The 24,662-nt window shown below is 35.2% G+C and overlaps 1 protein-coding gene across 5 annotated transcripts in view; it reads right to left on the bottom strand.

The window, feature by feature from the left end:
* The window catches only part of atp8a2 (ATPase phospholipid transporting 8A2), a 429,846-nt gene that overhangs the window by 166,756 nt on the left and 238,428 nt on the right, over positions 1 to 24,662 (bottom strand). For all 5 annotated transcript variants that reach the window (XM_051926384.1, XM_028799509.2, XM_051926385.1 and 2 more), the window contains 2 exons: positions 19,157 to 19,295; positions 9,255 to 9,319 (listed from right to left, as the gene is read on the bottom strand). In XM_051926384.1, the coding sequence (XP_051782344.1) occupies positions 9,255 to 9,319; positions 19,157 to 19,295 (204 nt within the window). The remainder of the gene's footprint in view (positions 1 to 9,254; positions 9,320 to 19,156; positions 19,296 to 24,662) is intronic.

Below are 24,662 nucleotides of genomic sequence, written 5' to 3'. Positions count from 1 at the left end.
AACACCAGACTGTGAGAATGGCAGTGAAAAGCAGAAGCATTTGGTTCCCACAGTAAATGAGCACTAGACAGACATGAAGACTTATTTTAAATTCCACATCAATGAACATGGCTACTTCAGAACAAGTAAACATTCAGTTATTAAAATAAAGGCCAAAGTTACATACAATTAAGTCAACACCAAAAGCTTATGTGCAATTTTAGTCATATTTACAAAACAAGAGTAGATCATCAAATTTAAGCATATAGACTAGCCTTGATATTATAAATCACACTTGAGGAACAGTGATGTGTATGCACAATTTTCAGTTTAATTCACATAAAAATATGCCCTAGATATGTAATTTACGTTCAGGAAACACCATCAGAATGACCAAACTGCACAATATCTTTCCCAAGAAAAACAGTGAAGGACATATTAAAAATTTGAAAATAAAAAGGTTAGCACCTGAAATCATCATCAGTGACACGTGGGGTACGAAGCACAGGCAACTTTAGCAATGTATTTGGTACAATGGAAAACAGCAATTTGGTGAGAATAACTGCTTTGTGTCCACAAAGTTTTGATATTTTAAACCAGCTTTTGCTATACATAACAGAAATTTTTTCTATAGTATCCAAATTCCATTATGACAGCACTAAATACAATTAAAGCACATTACAGTAGTTTAATATACCACTCAACCATTATTTATTTATTTACAGTATATTTCATATATGATACTAAAATGCTAAGAGGTGTAAATTTAAATTCTGAGTTTGTCTACTTAAACTCAATTAGAGTCCAAAATACTATTATTAGAAAAACTGATAATAATAAAAAAGGAAAAATTATAATATAATAGGAAAAATTTAGCAGGAGACACTGAATTTTCATGCGGTGTCTGATATGTGATTTAATACAAATAAAGCCCACATTATTTTTGATTCACAACAAATATACCTGAGAGTGCATAAGGAATGAATAACAGTAAACAGAATTTCATTCTGCACAATGAAATGCCACAGGATTGCAAAACAAGTCAAACACATTTTATATTTTACTCCCTCTATTGAAGGTGTCTTTAAGAGGTACAATCAGTACCAAATAGTCTCATGCCTTGCATTTTGAGTTGCCTTGACTTGCCTTATCTGTGATGATTTCAGACAAAACTCAACTTGTGATACTGAAGAGATTGTAGATTATATTTTCATTATCAACATGGTCAGCAAGCATGTGTAAGAGACCAACAAAGATGAAAGTTATGTTGAAAAATAAAACTAAAATAAAAGTAAATTTAAGGCTTTGAGAGTCAGGTGTATGAAAAAGCAAATACAATATAAATTCAATATTATTTTTTATTCGTCAGTGTGGAGCTAACTTCCACTTATTATTAACTCATATAATATAAATGTTTACTTTCTTAAGCTAAAACACACATATAAATGGTGCCAACACATCCCTCTTGTTTTTCTTGGTTCTAATAAATTATGTATAAATTTATTATAGTCTGATATCCCAACTAAAACTGTACACTAAGAGCAATTTTGTTAAAATATGAAATTTATTGAAGAGTCTGATTTTGCTGTTTTTTCCAATTACCTTAAAAAGATGAATCTTTCCAATCAGTACTAGGCTACATTTTTTAAAGACAATTATTCAAAGCATTCTTTTCAATATTTTGGTTTAGAAATGTGTCTTTACTTTAAATTACAAAGTGCAGCAAGCTGTTTGGACATCAGATAAGACTGAAAGTCAGATAAGACCTGAAACTGAACTACATTTGGGATCTACTCTGCACTTATCTTGGGTCAGGAAACAGGCAAACAGTACTTATAGTTAAAGATAATTGCTCATCTGTGTGCCCACCTGTTTCAGTTACAATGTAAAGGGGTCATTCAAAACAACAATCACTCATCATGTTGGAATTTTCATCTGTACAGCAGTCACACTTGTCAATCTCAAGGGTTCATACACCCTTGCATGCTCTGCTGTTCCAACACCCACCACCACCACACCTACTTAATTTTACAAGGACTAACATAGGCATACGATTTAATAAAACAAGTTTACCCAGGTTTTACACAGATTACAGAATTTATTTATTTTGTAATTTACAGTAAAACAACAGTACTTCATAGTGTTTTTTTGTTGCTGTTGCATGTTTTAGTGATGACAAGTATTGCACACTGCTAAGAAAAGTTAAGGGAACACTTAAATCAAACATCGGATCCTGATGAACGAAACATTCAAGTAGAAAATCTTTACTGAGTAATATTGTATAATTCATTGAGAACAAAATGATGTAAGAACAATCAATGGAAACCAAAATCACCAACCCATTGAAAAGTCAAAGTCAAAATTTGAAATCACAGGCTGATCCAATTTGTGATACAGTAGTGTGTAAGGCTCCCACGTGGCTGGATGGATGCTCAGCAACATCTAGGCATGTTCCTGATGAGGTGCTGGATGGTGTCCTAGGCGATGTCCTCCCAGACCTGGATCAGGCCATCATTGAGCTCCTGGACAGTCTGTGGCGCTACTTGTTGGCATCAGGTGCATGGATACATAATGTCCCAGAGGGTCTGGGGAATGTCTGGGCCAGTCAATGGTATGAATGCCTTCATTGTCCAGGAACTGCCAACACACTCTGGCCACATGAGGCAAGTATTGTCCTGCACCAGGAGGAACCCAGGGTCCACTGCAATTGCATATGGTCTGACAATGGCTCTGAGTATTTCATCCTGGAACCTAACAGCAGTCCGGGTGCTATAGCCTTACATGTGAAGGACTGTGTGACCTTCCAAGGATACACCTCCCCATACCATCACTGACCCTCCACCAAACTGGTCATACTGGATGATGTTGCAGGCTGCATAATGTTCACCACGGCATCTCCAGGCTCTTTCACATGTGTCACACGTTCTCAGTGAACTTGCTATCTTCTGTGAAGATAATGGGGCGACAATAGCAGAGATGCCAATTGTGATATTTTCTGGCAAATAACAATTGAGCTGCACGGTGATGGGCTGTCAGGTCCCACTAGAGGACATCAGGCCCTTATGCCACCCTCATGGAGTCTGTTTTTGACAGTTTAATCAGATACATGCACACCAGAAGCCAGCTGGAGTTCATTTATAGGGCTCTGGCCGTGCTCCTCATGCTCCTCCTCTCACAAAGAAGCACATACCAGTTCTGCTGCTGGGCTGATGCCATTCTACGGCCCCATTCACCTCTCCTTGTGTAACAGTCTATCTCCTGGGATCTCCTCCATATTCTTGAGACAGTACTGGGAGACACAGCAATCCTTCTTGCAACAACACGTATGGATGTGCCATCCAGGAGGAACTGGACTACCTGTGCAACCTGAGACAGCTTTAGGTACTGCCTCACGCTACCAGTAACGACAAGGTGGCACAGTGGTAGTGCTGCTGCTTTGCAGTAAGGAGACTGTGGAAGATTGTGGGTTCGGTTCCTCCCTGTGTGGATAGCGCTTTGAGTACTGAGAAAAGCGCTATATAAATGTAATGAATTATTATTTATTATTATTATTAGTAGTAAAATGCAAAACTACAGAAGAATCAGCCAGGAAGGATAAGGAGAGAGCAACTGCTGGCCACCATCTGCAGAACCATTCTGTTTTGGGGGTTGTCTTGCTGTTGTCTCTCCTGTTATCACTTTCATTTGCATCAAAGCAGGTGAAGTTGATTCACAACCACCTATGCTCTCTTAGTGGATAGACTGATATATCTGAAGCTTAACTGACTTGGCTTCAAGACTGTGATGGTTAAGACTGGTTAAGACAATTAAGCATTACCTTAATTTTTGAGCAGTGTATATTGTGCTCACTTTTTTATAGTATTATTATTACATTTATTGCTGTAAAATTAAGACATTTGGTAAGTTATATTTTACTATTTTGAAACTTTTAATTATATTTTTTCAGTTTTGTTGAATACAAATGAAATATTCTGTAGCATGCAGTGATGTTCTTTGACTTTTTAGGAGAATTTGGATGTTGGTGTTTATTTGACGGAGATAAGTGAAGGTGAGATTTTATTTACTTTCCTCTATCTTGTAATTTTTTATTTTCACCACTTCATTACTTGAGCTTATATTTGCAAGTGCAAAGAAAGTAGGAATAAGCCAGTGCTTCATATAATGTAAACAAAATATACACAGATAATCTTATGAAAAATGCATTATATTGATCATGTACAACAAAGTAATTTAAAGTCCAGCAACTAGGTTTGTCGTGCAGAGTAGTTTAAAAAAGGCATACACAGTTGTGTTTTGGCCCTCCATACCAACATAAGGAAGTGACAATAAGCTGAAAAATGTCTGCACAGTATTTAAAAGCGAAAGCTATCAGAAACATGTATCAGTTAGTTTAATGACTTTCAGCCATTGCTATACTTGACTATAAATGCTAAAGAGATATATTATCAAGACAATATTAAAATTAAAATGAAATTAACCTCATACAAGATAAATCATGCAATATGTTGCCTGTACTCTTTACATAAATATGAAACATTTATTGTATAGAAATTAGGTACTCTATAATCTATTTCTTTGCTAAATACTTTACAAATCAGGCATTATTCCCACAATAGCAGTGCTTTTCTGACTGACTTCAATAATACTACTAGGAATGGTTAAATTATTGAATATATTATAATGCATTTCTGTTCCAGTGATCTCGTCATCCCTTCATGTTATGATAAACTGGCAAGAATAACTGATTGTATACTTTGGCAAAACAATGTGTAATTTCTATAAAGTGTACAAATGCCAATGATTTTACCAAATAATAGCTTGTCAACATTTAATCTAAAACAACTATTAACTATACTTTGAGAAAAGAGGCAAAAGGCTTGATAGTGTGCCAATAAACAACAAAACAACTGGATTATCTCAAATTCTAGGACAGGATGAACTATACAAGTACTATACAGTACCTGGAAAGGTCATGCTTTTTTAGTTTCCTTTAAGTTTAGATTTTTATTGTTATGCAGTATGTCATAAAACAACAGAATTCTTATTTACACTTGCCTTCTGTGATATTAAAATGAAAAACAATCCATTTATTATTTCTGTTGGACTAAAAATTCCATGTTATGATTGCTGACACTTAAAAGTAGCATAAAGAGGAATGCAAACCTCAGAAAATCACAAGCCAGACCAGGACTTCACCCAGTAGTGATTCAACATAGTAGGACAAACCCATGGCTGCCTAACCCTAAACTCAAACATTAGGCTTTTAGCCTGCACAGGTCCAAAAATATGTCAAGAAAAGGAGGAGAGAAAAATGTATAGCCTAAAGTCAAAGAAAACCAAAGTTCCTTTATTTTTAAAGTATATTTATTTAAAGACTAAAAAATGAATCAAAAAGGCAAGGCAATTCAAAAAAGCAAAAACTAGGCAAATAAAACCAAAGAATCACAAAACCAAAGAATATTACCTTAATATAAGAGCCTGGGGTCAAAACCAGAGGATCCAAATATTGACAAAAAGCACAAAATAAAATAGAAATGGAAAGAGAGATCTAAAACACAATGCTGAAGATGCAGTTTCAACTGCAGCTACATGTTAAATACTGCTGGAAGTGGTCTTAGAGCTGCAACATTAGGAGGTCCCACCCCTTGAAGCCCTACATAAAGAGGGCAGAAGGAGCAAACAAAAACTTACATATAGAATCTTAACATACAACAAAACTGATAAATAATTAATAAATAACCAAACACTAAATACATAAAACACAGAAAGAACAAAACTGAGAACAGAATTAATTAAACAATATAGAAAATTATATTAAATACCAGAAACATTAAAAAAAAAATAAACTTGAGCCAGGGCAACACTCCTGGCTGAAACATGACACATTGTGGTCAGAAAAAATCCAGACTTGTGAGGTAGAGGTAATAAATAGTATTTTACCTGACACTCAAATTAGCGAGCCTGCTGAGAAGGCATGTCAAAGTCTTCCTATGCCATGTCTGGGATAAGTGGTTGGTAATGTTTCACAGCTGGAAAGGAGAAACAGCTGCTAACAGCCATTAATATCAAGGCCAACTGTAACTGTCTCCTCTGGTTTTATTGAATGAAAACTGTACAAGTATAAAGGTGTAGCATATTGGTGTCCAAAGTGCTTCTTCACAGTTACATCCAAGTAATTAGGCATCTTCGCAGAAGGTTAATGAATACAGTAAATGTTGTAAATGTGCACTGAGACTTATGAGAAAAAATATTTGTCCTCACTGGTTCTATTGCCAACACAAAAAGGAATACGGAAGGAAAAAAAAGACTGAGATATTTTGTTCTGCTACAATCTACATGGGGTTTTGTTGAGTGGTTATTTGCCTTGTATAAGACCAGAGCATGCATGCATAAAAGTGCTCAGAAACTCCCAAATGAATCACAATAAAATTAGCTTAAAAACTAGAATCAACTCTTATAAGAAGTTGCAAGAATACTTTAAAATATATCCTTAAACATGCAGGGCGATTTCACAATCACATCCGATTGAAACATTCTTATGGCAACAAAAGAATTACATTCTGATGTTCCAGGAAATATGAATCTTTCCAGCTGTAGACAAGTATATTTACTAGCTCTAAAAAACATCAGAAATATATTTGGGATTGACTGCTGTGTTCTGCCTCAAAATTATACCAATGCTTTTATTAGAATGATCTGGTGACGGGGGTGAGTTTCTTTATAGCTATTCAAGTTAAACTTCTTGGCACCTAGACATACTGTTTAGATCTGATTGGGAAATTTTGGAGAATTTCTTACATTCCTTGTTTATTTTATAGTTATGGTGGTGAAAACATTCAGTTAAAATCTTAGATGGGTTTTTATCATGATCACCATATTAATGTGTTGTTTTCTTATGGACACAGCCATGAAGTTTATAGCAAAAATGTCTGTTGCTAACTACATATTTGAACTTGTCACAGCAAGTGACATAATTATGTCTACTTAAAATGGTGCCGAGTACTGTATTATATGAGAATTGGATTCTAAAAACACACAAAAAATGTTAAAAAGGATTTGGGGTAGAGTAGAATACAAATTAGGATCTTTTGCTTGTTTATTTGGCTTTGACTTTTGTTTTGCATTGTAAGCTTGGACCATTGATTTTGGTTTCCTTCTTACACTTTCCTGAGCTTAGTCTGTTAAAAGAGCATATATTTGCCAGCTCTTTTTGCTACTGTATGTGCATGTCCTGGTCATCATTTTGGGTCACTAAAAACCATTTTGAACACCTTACTCTGCCTGCTGTTTACAACTATGCCATATATATGGCTTTTAAGACAGAATGTAACCCAAGAATGGGGCATAAAGCTCTTTGCTATTATAACACTAGAGTTGGGAAATTAACGTGTTAACAGCTCAATAATCATTAAGTAAGAAGGAGGCAAATTGATAATGTGGGCAAGCCATCTCTCCAGAAAATGCAGGTAGAGCAAAGGAAGGACTAGGTCACTTAGAGCAGAAGGTATTAACTGCAACAACTTTGACTTTCTCCATGTGCTCATCCTTTATTATTATTTTATTTAATAAATCCACCAATTTTGCTATTATATGCCCTTGAGAACTTTTTTTTACCTAGTGGGATAACTATCTAGGTGGTATTTCTTTTATCACAAATGGTTTGCCTAAGGGCACAGAAGATTGATTTTAATGAGCTTAATGACAGTGGGTTGGTTACATACATCTCTTGCTTCAGCCAGATGACTACAGTTTTTCCTGAGATACTTTAATGATTTGACTGCATCTTACTGCGCAAATAACCCTTCAGGCCAAGTTGTACTGAGTTTCTTGCAAGCCAAACTCCCCAGCTTTCTGTGACCATAGCTAACATCTTCCAAAGCAAATATATGTAAATTTTCCATGTAAACGCATACAAGAAGAAAGCAAAATAAATACAACACAAATGCAAAGTTGTGTCTAGACCCTTCTTTGGGTATTGAAGTGGCTTCCCCAATTTCACATTTCTTGATACCATAACCATCTCCTTCTCTTTCAATCTCTCACTCTCACTCTCTCCCCTACCATCATTTGACATTTATTCCTCCCTGTCCATGAGCTACTGGTCAGACCTGCACCCTAATTCCAGATTCAATGAAGCAAAAGCTAATGTTTAACAACAATACTGGGATTATATTTGGATCCTGTCTTCAATTATTTCTGGGGGTCAGAAGTTGGTTTATAAATTTTCTGGACCCTCTGGTGACTCCAAATTCTGCCGTACATTAAAATAGCTAGGGCTATAATAGGTCCTTGTCTTTCTTTCCTTTTAAAAGTACAAAAGGAGGTATTATTAACACATAAACACATCCTAACGTCTGGTTGTGCTGCCTTTTGCCAACTAGTCAAGACCAACATAGGTCTGACTGCTCCATAGGGGCTGAGGCTTCCCTGTACAGTACACAGACATGAGCTCCAATAACCAATTAAAGCCTTGCATTCTCTATATGAGCCTGTCAGCCACTTCTTCAGTCCTACATGATATCTGTGCCATCTATGCACCACACAATTCCTTGGCAACTGGGTGACTTTCCATACGTTAATACTGAGAAGGAATATAAAATACTGAAGAAGACCACTTTATGAATATACTCAACATGTACGTAAAATTATTAGGCATTAATCAGAACAACTATACTAGAAATAGGTAAACAAAACATAATAATATACAGTGTAAAAAAAATCTAACAATCATAATCAAATGAACAAGCATCATAACACTTTATAAACACAATCACGTCTACACATAAAATAATTAGTGGATTCACATAAAGTTTGAATTTTCATGACAAGGAACACTAAAATGAAAACCACATTACCTTACTACAAGGCAATTGCCCCTACAGTTTTAAAAGATGGGTGAAATTGTCACTGGTGGATGAATTGTATATCTAATGACAAGAAGTGCTAAGGTCATACTGTATATGGTGTTCTTTAGCCATCTATGAATCAATGCAATACGAAGGGAATATATGCAATATTTTGTAGTACTAAAAAATACATATTTTATTCATACATGGATTTCAGTCCTCAATGTAAACTATTTCCTGCAGAATAACCTGGCTGCTTCCAGCTGGTATCTGACATAAGAGTTTAATTGTCCTAAATAATTCTAAATTTCAAAGGAATGGCTGCCAGATTTTTTTTATCGTCCAAAAAGGCCCGGAAATAAGAAAGTGTTAAAACCAATAAATTAATAAACCAAATTAGTTCATATGAAATTTTTCAAACTGACTTACGTCTAAGGAATCCTCATTGATGATCATCAGAGACATACCATGAGATACCAGTCTGCAGGAATATCCTGTACAGGAGGAAAAATAACATACTTAAATTAATCTAATATATGTATCTCATATAATGCATTTATGAATGTGTAGCAAAATGAATGTTATGTTGTGTAGGATATACAGTAATACAATGATTTTATATACAGTCATATGAAAAAGTTTGTGAACCCCTCTCATCCTGCATAATAATTTACTCTGCTTTCAACAAAAAAGATTAACAGTGATATGTCTTTCATTTCCGAGGAACATCTGAGTACTGGGGTGTTTTCCGAACAAAGATTTTTAGTGAAGCAGTATTTAGGTATATGAATTTAAATCAAATGTGAAAAAATGGCTGTGCAAAAATTTGGGTACCCTTGTAATGTTGCTGATTTGAATGCATGTAACTGCTCAATACTGATTACTTGCAACACCAAATTGGTTGGATTAGCTCGTTAAGCTTTGAACTTCATAGACAGGTGTGTCCAATCATGAGAAAAGGTATTTAAGGTGGTCAAGTGCAAGTTGTGCTTCCCTTTGACTCTCCTCTGAAGAGTGACAGCATGGGATCCTCAAAGCAACTCTCAAAAGATCTGAAAACAAAGATTGTTCAGTATCATGGTTTAGGGGAAGGCTACAAAAAGCTATCTCAGAGGTTTAAACTGTCAGTTTCAACTGTAAGGAATGTAATCTGGAAATGGAAGGCCACAGGCACAGTTGCTGTTAAACCCAGGTCTGGCAGGCCAAGAAAAATACAGGAGCGGAATATGTGCAGGATTGTGAGAACAACCCACAGATCACCTCCAAAGACCTGCAAGAACATCTTGCTGCAGATGGTGTATCTGTACATCATTCTACAATTCAGCGTAATTTGCTCAAAGAACATCTGTATGGCCAGGTGATGAGAAAGAAGCCCTTTCTGCACTCACACCACAAATAGAGTCGCTTGTTGTATGCAAATGCTCATTTAGACAAGCCAGATTCATTTTGGAACAAAGTGCTTTGGACTGATGAGACAAAAATTGAGTTATTTAGTCATAACAAATAGCGCTTTGCATGGCAGAAGAAGAACACCGGATTCCAAGAAAAACACCTGCTACCTACTGTCAAATTTGGTGGCGGTTCCATCATTCTGTGGGGCTGTGTGGCCAGTTCAGGGACTGGGGCCCTTGTTAAAGTTGAGGGTCAGATGAATTCAACCCAATATCAACAAATTCTTCAGAATAATGTTCAAGCATCAGTCACAAAGTTGAAGTTACGCAGGGGTTGGATATTCCAACAAGACAATGAGCCAAGACACAGTTTGAAATCTACAAGGGCATTCATGCAGAGGGAGAAGTACAATGTTCTGGAATGGCCGTCACAGTCCCCTGACTTGAATATCATTGAAAATCTATGGGATGATTTGAAGTAGGCTGTCCATGCTCGGCAGCCATCAAATTTAACTGAAATGGAGAGATTTTGTATGGAAGAATGGTCAAAAATACCTTGATCCAGAATCTAGACACTCATCAAATCCTATAGGAGGCGTCTAGAGGCTGTTATATTTGCAAAAGGAGGATCAACTAAGTATTGATGTAATATCTCTGTTGGGGTGCCCAAATTTATGCACCTAATTTTGTTATGATGCATATTGCATATTTTCTGTTAATCCAATAAACTTCATGTCACTGCTGAAATACTACTGTTTCCATAAGGCATGTCATATATTAAAAGGAAGTTGCTACTTTGAAAGCTCAGCCAATGATAAACAAAAATCCAAGAAATTAAGAGGGGTTCCCAAACTTTTTCATGTGACTGTATGTAGGATGAAGTCTACAATAAGAACAGACATTTATTAATTTAAAAATCTCTGATGCCACCATAATGGAGCACTTATCATTACTACATGTATCGTTTACCTTATTAATAAGATATATATCAAGAAATGATTTGATAAAATCATTTTATATATAAGGTAGTTAAAAATCTACATGGACTGAATGCCTTCCTCTTGAGAGTAAAGTTAAACTTATAAACAACCTCTCAAAGGTCCTCATGATGTCTGATATAAGGGCCAATTGTCTATAGTCATTAGCTGAAGAGTTGCCTGCCTTGTTGGAACTGGAAAAATACAACAGCAGTGCCTTCAAGGCCATCAGAGACAGGTAGAAGACAGATAGCAGAGGATACCACAGTGTTTGTCAGCATAAGCCTTATATACTCAAAGTCTAACTACATCTGGTCCCATTGCTTCTCCACTGTGCAGCCTCCTCACTTGTCTCTTGATTTTGTCATCTGTTATGGATAGCTGATACTGATGGTCTGTGGTGGACTCATCATTGTCCATATCAGTTTAAGTATTAGGAGTAATACAAGTACAAGGTGATGTTCATGTGGTAGGGATGGTGTGTGTGGACTGGACAAAGGAAGAAGATAGAGGTGGGAGGGAAGTCTGTTAAAAAATTGGTTCAGGATGTTAGCTTTGTCCATGTTCCCTTCCAGGACCTGAGACCTGGATTATCTCAATTTTTCTCTATGACATGGGCTCCAATAGATTTTAACCAAATGAGATTTACTATCCACATACATGTGACATGTTGAGGACAAACTGGATACTCATCAGCGTTTTTTGCAGTGAATATGCTATATTCTCTGGAGATCTTGTTTGCTGAATATTTTCATGGAAATTTGAAGTACAGATGGCTTAGACCAACTTTACCAAGTGCCTCATGAGGCTTTGCAAGGGCAGCGTAATCTCAGAGAGCTGTACCAGCCATGCGTAGAAATTTCACACGTACTTGATGCAAGACTGCTGTCTGAACTGCTTCAGGCATGCCCCCCTATACTAACACAGGTATGATTCTCTACATCTAGATATCCAGGTGATTTGCACATGCAAGTGTTTAAAAAAAAAACTTGCAGTATTTTAATTTGAGGGGTACATAATGACTATATTGTTGGCCCAGAACTGCATCCAGAACTCTAGCTTCAAATAATGGAACAAGACAGTACCACCACACTGCCATGAAATGGCATGGTCAATGTGTGCTCCAAGACTAGAACTCTGTGAGTGCAATGATATATATAATTTTTTACTTATTGCTAGTTTTTGGCCATTTGTTGTACTTTGTTGTTATCCTTCTGTCTGAGTCTATTGTTGTTTGAAGCATGGTGGTGCAGTGATCAGCACTGCTGGCTTACAGTTCAGATAATATTTTTGACCGCAATAATCGGTCTAGCTTAGTTGGCAGACACTTCCCTGGCCCTCAGTCACATATTTAAAACACCATTTCACCATAATAATCCACTCAAAACTAGACTCTAAGGAGACATATGAAAACACTAGGGCAATAGCTGCACACAACCCCGTTTCAGTTGAAGTACAATGAAAATGTGTCTTTCAACATCAATTAAACACATTCACATTAAGTTTTCTTGTGACCAGAATCAGGCTTGCACTTTAACGCACATCATGGCTCACCCCTAGCTCTTTCTCCATGGCATAGACACACAAAATGACCTATCCAACAACAAATATAATAATTTCAATTTCAGTATTAAAGCACTGTTTTCTTATAAATGTAAGGTTCCTGGAGTTACCAAAACAAAATCCAAGTGTTTGAGCACCATGATTTCAGTCTTTTTTACAACCTTTAACTTAACTATGTCACAAAGTATGAGTATATAATATTATAATATAAAATAGCCTCTCAATTATTGATATACTCATGTACCGGGACACCAACTACATTAAATTCTCATTTCAGTAATTAATATAATTGATCAAAAACTCTTAAGCAAAATAAAGTAAATAAGGTAGTGTAGTTAAAATTTATTATGCAAAAATACCCTTCAGACAGCTTAGTTCTGTCTAGTTGAAATCAGGTAGTTGACTGTTACACTATAGCTAAATACATAGGCCATGAATCAAAATACCAGCCAAATGCATACCTCCTTAAAGTGATTTCTTACTACCTAGTGCACACAAATAATTTAGAATATTCATCCACAAATTTGACACCAGGGACACCAGCACTGGCTGGCTAAGTGATGATGTCACACGATGTAACTTCCTTTTGTTATATGGTAGCTACAACAATATGGTCGCCATCAGGAAAAAAATACCCAAAATAGCACTGCCCATTAAAAAAGGAAGTATTAAAACAGTTAAAAATGACAAAGAAAATGTATCAAATGTACAAAATTAAATTGTAAAATAAAAACCGATTTCAAAACATTTCAAAACCTTGAGATCATAATGGGCTTTCTGTACATTTTCTAATGCATGACAATGGAATTTTGAGGGAAAAAATTAAATATTGATCACTCAAACATACTAAAGATATGCACATTGCATATCAGATGAATTATGGACTCCAAACTGGCCCCATGTGATTGTGTTGGTAACTGTATTTTTATGAATGATTAGGCAGAGGAATCAAATGAAAATAATCACAATAAGCAACAGAGAGTCAAACAAAAATGAAATCCAAAAATAACAAGAACCACAGGACGAACAATTCAAAACACACAAGGAAAGGGCAAAATGTGTTCCATTTCAAGCTACTGGAATTATTTTTTTTTAATGAAACTGCTGGAATTCGGAATCACTCTTACTGTCATATGAAGTGATACTCAGACTTCTTTTCTCATCAGCCTTTTAAGTTACATGTATACTTCTATTGCAAAAATAAAACAGACACAATGAAAAACATTTTAAATATATTTAGATCAACGTTTTGTGTTAATTTCAATTTAAGCAAAAATGTCATCTGGAAAGAGTAATCTGCCTCCCTTCTAAATCTTATACTCTTTCTCAGCAATGCAGCTGCATATAAGCAGAAGCAATATACCTTTTGAAGCTGAGAAAGTGACATTTTTATATATTCTATTAAGTGAAACACATCTTACTTTTATTGATGGGCAAGCAAAAAAATAATCACTGATGTGCTCCCTTCTTGCTTGTATAAAATGTTGCATCCAGGATCACAATGCCATAGTAAGGAGGGTTGCATCTTAAAGGTAATGATCTACACTTTCTCTTGGAAACAAAATTCCATATACAGGGACTGGTAAAAGTATGCACAAAATATGTTTATGATAGGGGTATTTGTCCACCTTTGATTTAATAATGAGTACTAAAAATGTGTGCCTAACATTATGAGAATGACATGGATTTGATGCTACTGTACATGCACTTACATGTTAAGTATTATTTGTTGCAATTTGTTAGATGTTTATATTGTGTACTCTCCCATTTTAAGGACATTTACAGTGAGGCAGAGTGCAAAGGGCTAAACTGGTTTGAAAAATGCATCATTTTCATAATAAAGTTTCTGCTCAACACCAGAAGAGAAACTTCCAGCAAATACTGTTATATAATCTATGTATCATACATGAAATTAGAACAGTGTTCAGGGTTCAAGGTTCTTTCATTTTTAACTCACATATCAACTGTTCATAAGGAGATTATTACCACATCTCTTTAATTTTACATTCGGTAAAATATCTAGAATCTGATTGGTGACATAAAATAGGGTGACCAAACACCATACAGTTATGGTACTGCTCTCAGTAGAGTTTGTAAGAAACTCATACATTTCACTTCATGTCCTTTGTACAAATGCATTTCATTTTGGCGTTTTAGTAATATCTATTGTATATATGGATTTCAAAACTAGGGTGTGAAGAGGTTATCAGTAGCATAAGAAAACAAAAAGACAAAGAGATATCTGTGTAGACAGGGAGATCATTGACTTAAAAGTTGATTTTTCAGGTCACACATTTTAAAATAAAATTATGGACAGATAAATTTTGTTTTTACTGTCAGCCTACGTGGCATACTGTTATGAGTAGTTCTCACAATAAATATAAAAGGGATACAATGTCCCAGTTTTTAAATTACTTCAGACTCCAGGCATCCTTACTTGTAGCCCAGCCCATCACAATATATTGCTTTCTACATCAATATATTTTCTGCATGCCCTGAAGTATATGCTTTAGAAGATTATATTTCCATTTCAGTCTATGGAAAACAAAGGAAACATTTGAGAAGATTTTCTTAGAAGAGTACAGAGATCATAAAAGACACCACAAAAATTACACCTCGAAGGCTGCAAAGAAATCATACCATACTGACATAAATTTATCAACAATAGATTTTGTGTTTAACCCATTCCTGTGTCAAAGGTACACTTTTCTGTAATTGTGTCAGCCAGTGTGTCTTCATATTTGGATAGAAAAGCAAGATGTTGCAAATTTAAACTCTATTACTGCTTAGGATCTCACTTTAAACAAGTATTACATTAAAACATGCTCTATTGCTTAAATGCTTTGGGGTTATGGTCAGTGTAAAAGTGGTGTATTAAGTTTCTTTACAATATATTATTTCATTCACTGAATCAGAAGCTAAATTAATTTTAGCACAAACAGCAAAAGGAACATCCTTTCTTCAGGAAAAGGACTGCACTTTATTGTACTGCAATGGAAAGCTTGGTTGACCCTTTATATAAATGTTCTAAAGGTGATCAGGACATACCATCTGAGAGTTTACTAACCCAAAAGAATGTTCAAACAAACTGTATTACTGGGTAGTGGGTACTGTCTTTGGGATGTGGTAAGAAAACTAGAACAGCCAGAGAAAACCCCATGTGGTTATGGGGAATACATGCCGACTCCACCCATAATATGCCCAGACCAGGATTCAAGCAGAGTGTCTTAAAGTTGTGAGGCTGAAGCACTGATCACTGCTCCATTGTGCTACCATATAATAATTATGTACAAAATAAATGAATTACAAACAATGCACATACTCCTTTTGTGTGCCTTTTGCTTTTGCAAAGGCACTGAAGATTCAGATTCTGGATTAACAAGACATCTACTAAAATATAAGCCTGTTGATGGTACAGTTGTAATTTTATCAGAACACAATAATTTACTTATAGTATTTATATAAAAATGTATTTCTTCAATTGACTTTTAAACAAGGGGTACGCAAGAACCAACACAATGACATTTTAGAGGAATTATTATGTTTTTATTGTGGTTTAATTTCCAAGTATTATTTTTCATGATTATTTGGATTCTGTATATTTTATTAATTGTTTTCCTTTATGAGAGCATTGTTATCATACTGTTATTCTGAGACTCTTTTAATGTCTGAGTTGCCATTTTATGATGTTTCCTAATGGCATCAAGAATATTGTCACTGATGTCATCATGACATGTAATCTCTTCACTGATTGATTATTTCAGGCAGCTGTCCAGCATACATGTTATCCTAGTATTGTGATACAAATTTACAAGCTAACTGTACTGCTTCATTTTTTCTTTGATCAGTTTTGTTCCAGAATTTATATTATTAGACTACAATTCACTCTTACTCCTAAAAAGTTTGTTTGGTGTTTAAATTGTCTTTCTTGTTCTGAACTTCTGGTTATGCCAGCTATGAGCCTTTATTCAACGTATAGTCATTCCATCTCAAAAATAATTTTTGGTTTATTCCCTCACAGTCTAATCCTAAAAACATGCTAAACTGAAATCAATAAAAGAGGAAGATTTATTTATTCATATTAGTAATTGAGCACAAATACCAACAGCTGCACTGTCAGTAGGCTATTATAGTAATTGATTGGCTGGCTGCATGGTTGCCCAAAAATTACAGCTTACAAAAATAAAAGAATCAAACTATTACATAATACAAAAAGCTGCTATCGGTAAGTTTACATTGACCTTATGGTTCTATCGGAAACAATCAGCTTCAATCAAAATGCAAGATAATGTTTATGTAGATTTCAACATATATTTCACACCTAAAATAAACCTTCAGGCCAGCTTTATAATGTGGAATGTATCCGTTTGGAGTCAAACCAGTTGCCTAAAGGCCATTTATAGATTCATAATTTCAAATGAAAACAACTTGTTGCTTAAGAATTGTGCCAAATTCTTTAAACCAGCATCTACTTTTCTACTAAATGTCCAATAAACTACATGACAAAAACAGATGTGGTTTACACTGTGAACTGCAAAGCACACACATTATAAAGCAGGTCAGACAGAAGTGTCTTAAATGACAACTACAGTAAATGCCAGCTGAGTGAGATAAATATGGTTTATACTAGTACTTCAATCCTAAGCCAAATAATTATTATAAATAATTATTTTACAGTTGTCTTATTCTCATATTAAACAAACTGTTGGTTGGTCTACAGTATTTATAAGCCTCTCTCATAAAATAATATATTTTAAATATTAGTCTGAATGTCTGATTATTAGTCTGGTTATAAAACAATGTATTTTCATTAATCTTCAGCTTTGAGTGTAATAAAGAAACTTAGCAAGAATATATAGCCTTCCTCTAAGGGGTTACAGACATGACTTTTCTGAGAGAATACTGTACTATATATAAGCGTTTATACATACTTTATCATTATTTGAGAAGATCTGACATAGCAAAATTGAGTAAATGTATTAAACCTGCTAATGCCATAACCAGTTTCAACAAATGCCTTATTGTGCAGAAGCTACATCTTTTATGTAAGAGCTATCAAGGCAGCATCCATCCATCCATTTTCCAACCCGTTGAATCCGAACACAGGGTCACGGGGGTCTGCTGGAGCCAATCCCAGCCAACACAGGGCACAAGGCAGGAACCAATCCCGGGCAGGGTGCCAACCCACCGCAGGACACACACAAACACACCAAGCACACACTAGGGACAATTTAGAATCGCCAATCCACCTAACCTGCATGTCTTTGGACTGTGGGAGGAAACCGGAGCGCCCGGTGGAAACCCACGCAGACACGGGGAGAACATGCAAACTCCACGCAGGGTGGACCCGGGAAGCGAACCCAGGTCCTCAGGTCTCCCAACTGCGAGGCAGCAGCGCTACCCACTGCGCCACCGTGCCGCCCTCAAGGCAGCATCCAATTGTGAAATGGAAATAAAGTGACTTAAAAAAAGATACCATATAAACATGAAATTGCCTCACACACATATTCATTAAATTCATAAATAAATCGAAATCTGACGTTATTAATCAGTATACAAAACCATTAATTACTGCCTGCTGCCTTATGTTAACTGTATAATGATTTTTATACTGCATATGCTAGAACATGGGGGAACCTTTTCCGATTCCCACTTCACTGATCATCAATAAATTGAATATGCTTTTTCACAGTTGCGCCAGTCAATATCAGCTGATGAAAAATACTGGCTGTTTCATGTTCCCACGGTTAAATATCACCAGCAACCTGTGCAGATAACTGAGACAATACTAGCTGTGTTTTATTTTACAAGTTGTATTTTGTATTATTAATCAACATGTATATGTGAGAATGCCCTTTTTTCATGCTTCATACTGTATATTTTTCAAAGAACATTTATCCCAACTCACCTTGTGACTCTGCACTAAATGAGCTAATGGCTAAGGGACACATTTTAACCCCACACAGGGGTTATGTCCTGGAAAATTACTGGAAATTACTTCTGGGGCTGAAGAACCACTCTGACAGTTCTGGATCCAGTATCCTAGGCATCAATTCCTATTTAAAGAGTTCCAGTGTCAGGGCTATTTTGCTAAACCTACTGACCAATGGTACTTTGCCTCAATCTATTGTCTGCCCTACTTTCCAGTTTTTATTTATGTGTCCAATGAGTAAATAGTTCCAGGGTACTTTCTTCATAAACAGCAAGTACCACTTCAGATGCTGGAGACAAGTGTCTGCTCTCCTGACAGTTTTTTTTCCCCCCATTGCTATAAAATGCTGTTGGATATTATCTTTTGGATTTCTGCCAAACCTCTTTATTCTCTCATTCTCTGGTGCCCTCAGGTAAATTGTGCCAACTGGCAACACTAAACAATACTAATATACAATCTTATTCTTACCTATATTAATGGCAGTTTCTTGTTTGTCACCAGTCAAAATCCAGATTTTTATGTCAGCCCTCATTAGTGTTGCTACAGTTTCTGGAACACCAGACTGAAGACGATCCTCAATAGCCGTAGCTCCAAGAAGGAAAAGATTCTGTACAAAAATAAATACATAAATGAAAAAATAAATTTAGAAAATGTATGCACAGTATACTCTATAACCTAAGAATGACAAAAAGAACCAGACATGATGTATTACAGCATTATAACAAGGGACCAAATTCTGTCTTTAACTGGGTGGGTAGTTTTCTTGTATATAGTTATATGTCCAGAAAAAAAAATTACAATTTTCTTTGTTTGTCTATGGAATTTAAAAAAAAATATATATTTATACTTTATTCATAGGAATTTATAAGTTTTGACTCACTTGTTATTACATTGTTTTATAGTCGCAAGAGAACCTTTAACAGCATGTCTTTAAACGCAGCTTTAAATTCACATAACTACTGGTTAAATTCCTACCTCTGACTCATTCCATGACTTATAGTGTCTATGAAAACAATTGGGCAATAGCATAGCTCTAAATATGCTAAAGGGGGACACTGTAATTGGTAATAATTGAATTTAGGGTAGCAGGAAAAAATACATGGACAAGTTGTTGAGTGAGGAGAACAAATGGGATAATGACATTTGTGGTAAGAAAAATTAAACATTAAAACAATTTTCATGAGCACAGGCAATTTAGTTCAACAAGCTTGCCAACAGTATTCACCTAGTTTTCCCATAAAAATATTGAGTTGAGATCCTTAAAATCCCACTCTCTGACACACTTGGTAATTCATTATATGTGTCTAGGGTTGTTTGTATAAAGAAAAGCTTTCTAACATTTGTATGTAATGTTCCCATTAACAAGTTTCAAACTGGAACACAGGCACATACTTGGAGTATTTATTAAAACTACAACATGGATATACTGCACTCATTTCCTTTAGGATTTTAAACATTTTAACAATGTCATCTTTTAATGCTTGTTTGTTTAAACTGGAAAGGTTCAGCTCCTTCAGTCTTTCTTCATAACTCACACTTCTCAATCTCAGAATCAACCTAGTCATTTTTCTCTGGACTTTCTCCAGCCCTGCTATGTGTTTTTTTGTAATATGAAGACCAAAAGTGTGTATGGTATTCCAGATAAGGCTTCACTAATACATTATATACTGTGAGTTAAGCATGATGTCCCTTGATACTGTCTGGATGTAGATAGTGATGAGTTCACTATGACTCTCATGTCCTTCTCATAAGGTCTGTTTTCAAGTTTCAAACCTCCCATAGTGTAATAAAACCTAACATTGTAATATCTTATACTTACTTACATTAAATTTCACCCGATACAAATCTGCCCACACCTGTATCTGTATGCTGCCCAGGTCCCTCTGTCAAATTCAGTTGATTCTACATTGTTTGCCATTCAATCTACTTAAGTATTGTGTGCAGAGTTGACCAGCTTGTTGTTTATATTTTTATCATGATCATTTATGTATATTAAAAAGAGCAGCATCCCATGCATTGATTTCTGAAAGTCACCACTTTTCACAGCACCTAATTCTAAGAAAGTTCCTCTCACCATAACTTTTTGCTTTGAGTGTTTAAGACAAATGTTTATCGACCTACACACCTCATCCTGAATATCCACTTCTTTTAGTCTGATTACTAGCCCTTCATTAGGTACCTTATCAAAAGCATTCTGAAAATCAAAGTAGATAATATTATACGCACTTCTTTGATCATCAGCTGTTGTTGTTTGTTATAGATTTACATCATATTAGCAAAACATGATCTCCCCTATCTGAATCCATGCTGACTAGCTGCTATTAAACACTTTTTTGGTATATGACAAATGATATTTTCCTTAACAATTGCTTCAACCTTTAATTTACCTGTGATATATGTTAGGCTTACTGACCTATAGTTATTTGAATTAGTTCAATCATCCTTTTTGTAAAATGAGATATTATTTGCTAGCTTCCAGTCCATAGGAATTTCCCAGATTGTAGAGATTTTCAGAAAAAAACATGTTAAAGGTTTATACACTGTACATATTCACTAACATCCTTATGTTCCCCGGCATAAATGTTTTTGATCCTAGTGATTTATTAGATTTCTGCCAATTTAATTTAGGCAGGACTTCTACCTCTAAAATTTCCAAATCACTAAGTACCTCCTTTCTGGATATATATAGTGATGAGTCCACTATGACTCCTTAGTACTCCTTTTTTACTCTTGGGATGTTATTGAGTTCTTCACAAGTATAAACCTCAGAAAAATGCAAGTTCAGAGCATTCACTGTTTTACTGTTGGTATATTTAGTTTGCACTTACAATTCCTAATACACCTACTCCCTGACCATTCTTTTACTGTAAAATATTAATAGAATCTCTTTGGGTCGTCTTTTACCTTTTCTGCTATGTTTCTCTCTGTGTGCCTTTTACTGTAGCTTTCCTAATTACCATTACTGCCACGCTCTTATAAGCCCAACTGTTAGGGCTGGATTTAGAGGTCTTACATGCCTTATACAGCTATGCAGTTTTTTTCCTTTGCAACATCTTTTTAGCTCTTTATTAATCAACTGCTGAGTTTTCTTCAATTCCCAATTGTCTCTAAATTTTGAAAAAATTTTTCCTACATGCATGTACAACATTTTTAAACATGTCCATCAACTCTTCAGATGTATTGACGTGTAAAAGCCTATCTCAATTTATATCTTTAGTAATTACCTCATCTCCTCCAAATTTAACCAGCTAAAAATTAAAGTTTTATTGTTTGAATATGCACTTTGCCACCATACTGTGAAATGTATTACATTATAGTCATTGGATCCTAATGTTTCAAACATGTCTTTTCACTGAATCCTATCTTGATTATTACACAATACTAAATCTAAATAGTCTTCCCCAATTGTTAGTGCTATAACAAGCTGTAGCAAAAAGCAGTCAATGGTTATGTCCATAAACTCTTTTCTTTTCTCCACTGTTTATAAGGTTGATATTTGGGTAATTAAAGTCCACCATGATTATAATATCCCCTTCTAAACTTGCCCTTTTAATATTCTTAAAAAAAGATGTATGCATAAACTACTATCTGCTTTGGTAAGTCCACACTTCTAATAAATGGCTGCTATCCCTAATGCTTCCTAGTTAAATCCAGATATACTCACTAAGACGTAGCTCGCCATCTATTTAGAGAAGGACCAAGTTGTAAGTTTTTCAAAGAGGAACTCACAAAAGTGCTGAAAAAGGCAAAGTTAGGTAAAGCAGCAGGCTTAACTGGAGTGGTGTTGGAAATTTTGAAGGCAGTGGAAGGTGACTGGAGCTGAATGATTGACAGACCTTTGCAACATGATGCTGTCTGAAGGGAAGATTCCTGAAGACTGGAAAAGAAGGCTGCAATTCAAATCTACAAATGGAAGCGTCATCCATGTATTTGCATATATACTGTAGATTGCATATAATTACATTTTTTGTTGCCCGCAGTTGGCATAACCTCCTTGCTAACAGTTAACCAGCTCGCTTCCACACTGAATGCCCAGCAGTCACGCACAGCTCCACAGCTATGCACACCCAATTTTAGGGTTGCTAATTAATATTTTTTTAGAATGCAACGGAAAAAAAACAAAAAAAAAAAAATTCAGACATGGAGACAGCCTCCACAGCCACTGATTGAGCCGAGATCTGATTCCAGTTTCCACAGTTGTGATGTGGCACCACTAACCACTGTGCCATAGTGTAAATACCCTAAATATTCCTAAAATATCCAATTATGGTAGATATTTTCCATACTGAAAGCAGTGTATGGTAAGTTAAAATAGTGAAGTAATCATAGGTGTCACTTTTTCTGAAAGCACCTTTTTGTGCACATAGTGGTATATGATCAATTCTGATAAAGCAAACCAGATGACAGTAACTGGCACACTTGTGTTATACTGGGCAGCTTTACTCGAATTTTATTTGCGGGCAATTGTCACATGAGTGCTGGAGATTAGCATTGACACTAATTACTTACTCAAATTTACTCAATGTTGGTTTTGGTTTAAACTGTCAATAGCAAGAAGAAAATAATGTGAGTGTTAATAGCTATCACTGGCTTAAATATTGACTTAGTAAATACGTGTAAAAAACAAAAGAATGAAAACAAACTTCTAACAGCTAACTTAAGGATATAATAAGGCTTTCTAGGTAAAAAGGGAAACTCAGAAACCAATAAATTAGTTTCTTGAGTCAACAACACAGCAGGAATTCAGTAGTAATGCCACAGAAAAAAAATATCAAATTAAACTGTTCATAATGGATACAAATTCTTAACTTAAAAATGAAACATGCCAAAGTTTTGATGCTCTCATAAGTAGTATATTTAGAACAGAGGTGAAAAAAAATGCAATCTCAAGAAACCTGATATATTTTTGCACTTTAGCTATTTTGAACATTTTAATATTATTTGTCAATTTTTATCAAAACTACAGGCAATTAGGATTCTTAGGACAAGAGAAACATATCTATATATTGATATACAATATATAAGTTCATATTAATGCCAACAATAGGGTTTTAATAGGCATAGAAAAGGTGAGTAATTATTATTTCAGGAAAATAAAAATATAACGTAAAGGAATTTATCTCAGCAAATATCCCACATAAGTAAATATCTATAAATAAATGTATTATAAATTGTATAATGTACTGTATCTATAAAGGTTTTCTACTTTCTAGTAATGACTTATGTTAACAATCATTAAGTTAACAATCATTCTGTAAATTACCAAATGAAAAATTTCACAATAAACAAATCTTCGGGTAGAATCCAATCAAGGAGAAACCAATGCAATTGATCTGTCAGCCGGCTGCATGAAATTAAAAAGCACATTCTACACTGCCCTCTTCTGGTGGATTGCAGTGCTAAACATCAGTAAAATAAACACTGATGTGCTATTGACTCCACAGAAATAATCACACTTTTCTCTGCATAGTAGAAGGCAGAATAACACTTATTCTTTATTAAATTTACATTGTATAGATACATGATTATAACTCAGGTGTTTAGTTTTAGAAGTTTTCCATGACCTTATAGAAGGCCAACCGTGGGAGTACATGAAAACACAGACAGGCATGGGGAAAATGAACAGAATCTGTACAGACGACAATTAGACATGGGATTCAAACTCTGGATGATGGATCAATTAGGCAGCACTCACCATTGTGCTACCCTTGATAGGAATCATTCTGTATGTTATATAACTACAAATTGCCATAGCAAAACCCCACATTTGTATGCCTTGTAAGAATCCAAACTCGGTCAGTTGATTCTTTCATTAACATTAGGAATGTGAGTAGTAGTACACTGATACATGTCTGGGGTGGCTAAGGTAGTCTGCAGTTGATTGATTCTTTATATAATTTGTATGGATACTGAATATATAAAATAGTCAGAGCTTGGGATCACATAGTAAGTCAATGGTAGAAATTAAAATTTC

This window comes from Erpetoichthys calabaricus, chromosome 4 (genome assembly GCF_900747795.2).
Source record: "Erpetoichthys calabaricus chromosome 4, fErpCal1.3, whole genome shotgun sequence".
Lineage (NCBI taxonomy): Eukaryota > Metazoa > Chordata > Cladistia > Polypteriformes > Polypteridae > Erpetoichthys > Erpetoichthys calabaricus.
The sequence above is the reverse complement of the archived record's forward strand: the minus strand, read 5'-3'. Positions and strand labels throughout refer to the sequence as shown.